Source organism: Andrographis paniculata, unplaced genomic scaffold (genome assembly GCF_009805555.1).
Source record: "Andrographis paniculata isolate CXL003 unplaced genomic scaffold, ASM980555v1 Contig98END, whole genome shotgun sequence".
NCBI lineage: Eukaryota > Viridiplantae > Streptophyta > Magnoliopsida > Lamiales > Acanthaceae > Andrographis > Andrographis paniculata.
The window spans coordinates 1,191,359-1,199,362 of NW_026137637.1; the positions used below are offsets into that span (position 1 = coordinate 1,191,359).

The following is an 8,004-nucleotide window of genomic DNA, read 5'->3' on the forward strand; positions in this document are numbered from 1 at the left end:
TTTTATTTTGTAAATCATATTTTAAATTAAATTAAAAACATATATATTGTTTTTATTCTTTTAATAAATAATGGAGAAAAATCAATTTTAATCTCAATATAATTCAAATTTATCAATTTGGTCTCAATATAAAAAATTCATCAATTTTAGTCCCATTATAAACAATTTCAATCAATTTTGGTCTCACCGTTAAAAAACTAACGGAAATTGCTGACATGGACATAACTGGAAAGTACATGGTCATGTACAATTATACACGGCTATGTTGTTACATGACCATGTATATTTCAGTGTATAATTATACATGATCATATTGTTACACAACTATGTATTATTCTACACGGCCGTGTACCTTTATGTTTCGATCTACAATTTTAATTTTTTGTTATATTTTTTAACTTTTTTTTTTAATTTAGAATAGTTGATATAGTTAAAATGAAAAAAGAAATCAATAATAATCATCATATAATTAAAATATATTAATTTTAGTTCAAATATAAATATTTATCGAGTATGTTCTTTTGGAAAATTTTGTTTAAAATTCTATTATTTAGCAAAAAAAAATTTCTCTTACAAACGTCACATTACTGTATTGAAATAATATATTAATTTTTAATACTATCATAATATACAAAATTAAAAAAAATTGTTGTGTAATTGGATGTAGAAATTTTTTATGAATAATAAAATTTTAGACAAAACCTTTCAAAATAATATATCTTATAAATTTTTATATTTGAATTAAAATTGATAAATTATATTATATTTATTATTAATTTTTGTCCATTTTAACTATATTAACTATTTTAAATTCAAAATAATTTTTTTTAAAAAAAAAAAATACGTATAACAAAAAAATAAAAATTCTAAACTAAAATAGAAATCTACATGGCCTTGTAATAACATGGTTACGTATAATTATACACTCAAATATATATATGGTTGTGTATAATTGTACATGTTCGCCGCCGTGTACTTTCCAGGTCAATTGTCACGTCACCTCCGTCATGTTCACGTCAGCAATTTCCATTAATTTTCTAACGGTGGGATCATAATTAATTGAAATTGTTTATAACGACAGTCAGCAATTTCTATTAATTTTTTAATCGGTGGGACCAAAATTAATTAAAATTATTTATAATAAGAACAAAATTGATTGAAATTATTTATATTAAGAATAAAATTAATGAGTTTTTTATATTAAAATCAAAATTAATAAATTTTGATTATATTGATATTTTCCTAAATAAACAGGACAAGCAATATTCGTCCAAACCAAGAAACCCCTATAAGTTGAAGGTGCCATTTTTGCGTTTGCATATTTTCTCTGGCGAAAACAGTGGAATGATGCAAAACTACAGTAATTCCTTCGTTCTCCTCAAATTTTCTTCTCTATCGATGGATTGGCTGAGCTTCGCTGGATTTACATTTGATCAGCCTGGATGATCAGTTACGATGTATAGACGGATTTCTTCTGCAATTTACGGATAGGATTTTTTGTCCGTATCGCTTCTACACGAGGTGGAATTAGGGTAATATCAGTAATTTCCGTATTTCTGCTACAGTTGCTGGCTAGGTTATTGTTCGAATTTCATCAATGAACAGATCGTTGGTTTTACGAGTTAATTTTGTGGATGTTTCTTCGGTAATAAATAATTTGGTGACTTACGCTGTAGTTGCTATGAGTATTAGATTCCACAGCCTTAATTCGAAATATGTGCTGCAGTTCTTGTCATCCTCGTTATTGATTTGTGTCGCTTCGTCTTGAATTTGATTTATTTTGAAAATGATTCATCAGGTATTCTGTGAGTGAAAAGATTTGTATACAGTTCAATAGAAAAACTAATTTTCAATTTTCTTAATGTGCAAAAATTAAATAATTTGTGCATTTGAAAATTTTAAGCTTTTTTTGTTTCTCTTTAAATATGCTGGTATGTTTAATGGTAAGCCTAATGTTTGGTCCCTGTGATGATTAGATTGAGTTTAAGGACGAGGACTTAACAAACTCTTCAGGGGTTTATGTGGACTGTCTTATAAAATATCAAATAATTTCATGCCCTTGTCGACTTGACCAAAAGAATATTGTCCAGTCTGTCTTCTTCCATTTCAGAATACTAACGTTGCCACGTGTAAATGTTTCTTTTTTATGTTTAATGCTTTTCTTTCTAACAAAAATTTCCAACATTGGCATTATAGGGAAATATACCCTACGGTTTTTAAACAAGTATTTGTGTTTGTCAGTCGATTATGTGGACATTTCAATATGCGGAAGAGGAACTTGTGCCTCTGGAGGATGTAGTTAGAAGAAACAGTCATTTTAGGATACGGCTTTTATTTCTTGTAAATTGTAGGAGAACATATGCAGTAGCTAAAGCTTTTCTCATTGTTGTTGGTTATTTCCCTTGAGGGATAGTATCCCATGTACTTCATAAACCTCCGACCACACTTCGTAATGAAAAATAATTTTACCTCCTTATTATTGTTTGCATATCTAGGGCTTGTGAGTAAATCAGCTAAAAGTATGAGATTGTGTGCTTGGGGGGCTTAGGTTTTCGTAGGCCAAACCCACTTATTTTCCTCACATGTGTGTGCATAGGCCTGCTCTGTTTTAATTTTTTTTTTTATCATTTTTTGTTTTCCATTTCTTAGTTTATTTTAAATATGTATGCCAGTCTCTCTTCACCTCATACGCTTGAAAATCCTCTCGTCTTATTTGCTCTTGACATCTCACGTGGTGCTTTTCTTGTTTTTTCTCCCTAATAATTATTTGAAGAAGGCCTGTTTATTTCTGGGGATGCTTTTCTGAGTGTTGAATAACAGGATCAAGCTTTATATTAATCCACTTATTTATTTTTCTCTCTTTTCCCAGATTGTATTCTTCCTGATATTTGATACCTTCACTATAAATGATACAGAATCATCTATTTTAATTCAACTATAGAACCTTGAGTTAGTACTTGATGGTTGGAAAATATGAAAAATGGGATAGCTAGGTGGTTAAAGAAAAGCAATAGAGTGGCAAGCAAAGGGTTTTAGATGTAAGGGTGCAAACTTGAACATGACCCGTAACACAAGCCCGTTTGACTTGAAAATTTTCAAGTTTGGGTTTGGGTGTTCGGGATTTTTAAGAAATCAGTCAACCCGAAATGAAAAAAATATATATAAATTCAAGCTTGATCAGATAAGTTTTCGGGTTGACCTAATAATCTGAAATATAAAAATCAGGTCAATTCACCTGATGATCCAAAACCTAGCCCCGATTTCGACTTGATTTTACATCAATAATTTATTAGTTGTTTTCTACTTTATTTCAAATTAAAATTATATTAATATAATAAAATTATTGATAAATTATATAGTATTATATTGCTATTTATTTTTTAAAAATAGAACTTATGTTATCCATTCCCACTTGTCTGTTATAATCTTCTTCTTGACCTCCATCTTCCTCTTGGTAATTTTTTTTTAATGAAATTTTTAATTAATTATTTTTTAACAAAATATGTTTTCAATTTTTTAATTTTTTCATATTTTTTGGTCTATTTTGTGTCAGTTTCGTAGTTTCAAATCTATTTCATATCGGATTGATCAGGTTCGTTCTGGTTATCAAGTAACCCGAAATAAAATCATATTAACCTGAACCTGACTCGAAAGAATTCATGACATGTTCGAGTTTAGAATTTTGGGTTTTAAAATCGGGTTCAGGCTAGCAAATTTTTTGTTATACCCATAGCTTAATCTGACACAAATCTGACCTAATAACACGAATTGACACCCCTACTTAGATGTAACATTCTATTGTGCTAAGAAGTCAAGTGTGGGCACTGATTTATGTTCGGTATATATAACGTGTGTTGCACAATATTAGAGTGACATAATAGAGGAAGACATGAGATAAACTTGATATTGCATATCAATGGTGAGTGCCAAAGCCCAATGTAATAGGTTGTAAACAATTATTGTCTAATTACCTTTGACTAAATGAATCTATGCTTAATGAAATGACGCAAAACTACTAGTATTAACATCTTTGAGACAATGATTTGCTTTATGTTAGATTTTAGAGTTTCCCCAAGGCTGGTGAAATGAAATACCCACATGAATAGCAATTAGAAAATAGTTATTCAATTTGCTGCAGCATCTTATTTTGGAATCTCATGTACATCTAGTATTGGTCTGACTAAATTCTGTTTCTCATTTATTGTGTTTTAGTTAAGAAGGAAAGTATGAATTAAATTTGTTAAACTATTATGTATGTTGGATTTAAAATATTAATACATTTTATTACGTGTTTCATTTCCATATATTTCTTCTTTCTTCTTTTCATACACAATTTTCTAGTATGGAAATATGCAATTGTGGCAGGTATGGGATGTTCAATTCTTCTACGTAAGCAATTGCTTGAATTCTTCTTGTTTAATGAGATCATTTCTGGATTTTTTGTAATGGGGAATGACATATGGCCATTGATGCAAAAGACAATGGTTTTTGGGGGCACATTTAATCCAAAATGGGAACCTTCCATTGTAGATTAAAAATACTTCCTGCAAAATGAAATGAAGCTACCTAATGCAATGTTTTGATGAACCGAGTTATGATTTGGTGATAAATATCTTTAAGGTATCCTTACTTAAATGGCTCCTTCATTTTCTTGTGAAAATTATTGTTATATTCTGTCTTTGTGTGCCACCTTCATCTACTCTGCTGATATGAGATAAATTCTTTTTGAGAACATGTATGAAGGTGTGTTCTTTTGGAGTGTTGTTTTGGTCTTTTGCTTGAATAGTGGTTAGGATGAGATGTTCCATGAGAAGAAATATTGTATATTTATAGTGAATCGCGATTGTTGCATGGTAAAAATACAAAACCCAAACTTCAAAAAGAAGTGTTTTATGCCGTTGTGTGTCATTTAAGCATTTGCCATTAAAGAATTGGGATGATAAAAGATTGAATAAATCGCATTTTAGGTCCTTACAGGTGCATGCGACTCTTCGCGCTCATAAATGCTTAAATTACACTACATTTGCTGACTGGAGGCTGACGTCAATGCAGCCCCCACTAGTCCTTCCAATGTTCTGCAAATTTGAAACGACATTTGTACGCTAGTAATAAAATTTTTAGGTAAGGCTGATGGGGCACGTGTCCTACAGCTTTATGCAGACAATGTGGCTATAAATATGTGTAGGAAAATTTTCAGAAACAAAATTTAGGGCAAAATCAGCGGCGGCGGCGGCAGCAGCAGCAGAGGCTTGTGGTTTGCTTTCGCTCAGATTAGATTGTAGAATAAATCATCCATCTGCGATTGAGGAATGGCCATTGATTAGAAGAAAGGTATGGAGAAACAAAATCTGGTTTGTTTATGCATTTGGTTACATTTATGAATTGCCTCTTGATTTAAATCTGATCTTCTGTTGTGGATCTGAGTGTGCTTGCTCATGTTTTTGGCTAAACGGCGTTATGAATTCCTAGATTAAATCGCATGCCTTATTTTCATTAGTCATCTTTAGATCTGTTTCGATTGTATGAGAAATCTCACAGCAATCTCTGTTGATTCACCGGTTATGTAATCTGTCAAGGTTTCTAACGGAGAAAATCATTTTAATTGAATAAATCGATTTTTGAAATTTGAAGCCTATTTTGTTTTAATCGAAGTTCATTTCCCACAGGGCAATGCTCTAGATTATACACATTCAAGCAGGATTTGTTTCCTAATCTGATATCTGTTGGAAACTTAACGCGATGATTATGCAGCAGTAGTTTCCTCTCTCTTTGTTCTTTTTTATCTCTCACAATTGCATACAGATGTGTATGAAACCCCGAATTATTGCTAAGAAAAAGTACTTAATATGCTTTACTTGTTTATTTTTCTCAGGTTGGCTTTGCACCTTCTCAACGCAATTTAAAATTTCAGATCTAACAGTTGGCGAGTGGTTGATCATTGTGAGCAAACTTTTTTGTACTTCACCTCCGAGGGTCTACTTTTAGTGTTGGAAGATGGCTATTATCCGAAAATGTCATGAAATCCGTGGAAGGATGCCTAGGACTGAGGAACCTGTGCCTAATAGGGCTAATGAAGTGGATGGGATTGACCGGCTTAGTAGTTTACCGAATGAAATCCTCTGTCACATCCTATCATTCCTCCCGACAAAATATGCTGTTGGCACTGGTATTCTGTCGACCCAGTGGAAAGATTTGCTGCCATTAGTCCATAATCTTCGAATTGTGTTAGATGACACTGAAAGGATAGTCCCAGAGTCGGATGCAGACTGGAACCCAACCAGTTTCAAGGATTTTGTCGACAGGTTGCTATATGTCACTCTGCGTGGAAGCCCGTTAAAGCCTTCTGTAGAATCTTTCAATCTAAGGTGCTGTAATTTCGATGATGGCCAAAAGATCAGTAGATGGATCGAAGCTGCTTTAGATCTTAAAGTCAAGAAGATGGATCTTTGCATTCACCCGGATGTGGATCCCGAATATTTCATTCACAGTCTCTTCGGTGCAAACATTGTTTCTCTAAACTTGCAGCTTGATTATGGTGTCAATCCCGATGAATTCAGGTTCAGTCTACCGAATCTTGAGGAGCTTTCTCTGACCAGGTTCAATGCTGTTAATGCCCTTATAGAATGCTGTCCTAAGCTTAAAGTGTTGGTATTAGACCACTGCTACGTGCCCCACAACTCCTTTGTTCGGGTTTTTGTTCCGAATCTTACACTGCTAAAGGTGTACAACACCTTACCGCAGCACATCGGTGGATTCGAGCTCCGTACTCCAAACCTCGAGCATTTCTTGTTCAAAGGCCTCGTGCCTAATTACGTTAATGTAAAAGAAAAGCTTGATTGTCTGATCGGGGCTCGTCTTGATCTTAATCCATATAACGAGCCCCATCATTATAATGAGTTCAATGAACGAGCCTTCACACTTATCAAAGCCTGCACTAACGCAGTGAACTTGTCGCTGTCGGGAGAAGTCGTGAGGGTGAGCTTCTATTTCCGTGTCTTCGTTTTCTTCGAGAAATCTTGTAGTGGACGTTGTCTTACATGTGTTTTTTTTTTTTTTTCTTGCAGATGCTCGCGCGCAGCGCTCGTCCCCTCCCGAGGTTTCCGAAACTGTCTAGCCTGTTGATCCCGAATATCGATGCTTTTGGGTGGACTCTACTGCCGACGTTTCTCAACTGTGCTGATAAATTAATGAACTTATATTTAGAGATCGTACGTCTTACTTTTCTTCGCCAACCTGCTTTCCATTGTTCGTTTCTTTTTCTTTTTGGCCGGTTAGTAATTCTCGTTTATTGTTTGGTTCTTCAGCCCTGTGGAAACGGCCGCTTCAAGGTTTTCATTGCTTATCTCGACGGATCAGTGAGTGTTGTCCGTGTAGGTGGCCCCCAGCGACATGACGGAATATAGAGAGCGGTGTTTGTGGATTGTGATTCGTAATGCCGGACAATGGCTGGGACTGCCATTGCTCGAAAGGTAAGAGTTTTTACAGACTTCGGTTCATTCTAATAAAGAACTTTGCGTACTATCAGCTTGCTTGCTTGCATATTGATGCTGAGTATTTCCGTTCGTGGATTTGATTTCCGAGAGTTTTAGACATTTGTTGGTGAATTTGACGCTTGACATTTTCGGGATTTGTTTGTTTGTATCTTATCCGGTGGATTGTCTATTGACTATGTTTTGCTTAGATGCATTATGTTGGGTTGAGTTATTATTCGTATTATATGCATCTTTTTTAGGTATCGTTTCTCTGAATTGTTCGCTCGTGTTGAATATTAGGAACTATTTATCCTTCTTCTAGTTGTTTGTGAATATGATTTTGATCTTCATTAGCATATTGCGGATTCAATCGATTTAAAAATGATTGGTTTGGATCCATGCTTAGTATCCGCCATGGATGGCACTCGGTCCTTATATCGTTTTAGTTCAAATTCTACGACTCAATTGTTGTAGGAAATTGTCCCGTTGAGAGTGTTTCCGATCTTTTTGGGTAGGTGTCGAGCGCGTGCTT

The 8,004-nt window shown here is 33.9% G+C and overlaps 1 protein-coding gene across 4 annotated transcripts; it reads left to right on the forward strand.

The window, feature by feature from the left end:
* The first annotated feature begins 1,278 nt into the window (after window positions 1–1,278).
* LOC127243795 (F-box/LRR-repeat protein At4g14103-like) lies at window positions 1,279–7,707 on the forward strand. Of its 4 annotated transcripts, none has more exons than XM_051263955.1 (5): window positions 1,279–1,532; window positions 2,197–5,331; window positions 5,873–6,975; window positions 7,065–7,208; window positions 7,305–7,707. In XM_051263955.1, exons 3-5 carry the CDS (start codon window positions 5,995–5,997, stop codon window positions 7,401–7,403), a joined length of 1,224 nt encoding a protein of 407 aa, XP_051119912.1. In that variant the 5' UTR covers window positions 1,279–1,532; window positions 2,197–5,331; window positions 5,873–5,994; the 3' UTR covers window positions 7,404–7,707. The 4 variants fall into 4 exon arrangements, with proteins under 4 accessions (XP_051119912.1, XP_051119913.1, XP_051119914.1 ...); XM_051263956.1 differs by having other exon boundaries at window positions 2,242–5,331; XM_051263957.1 differs by having other exon boundaries at window positions 4,968–5,331.
* Window positions 7,708–8,004: the final 297 nt, after the last annotated feature.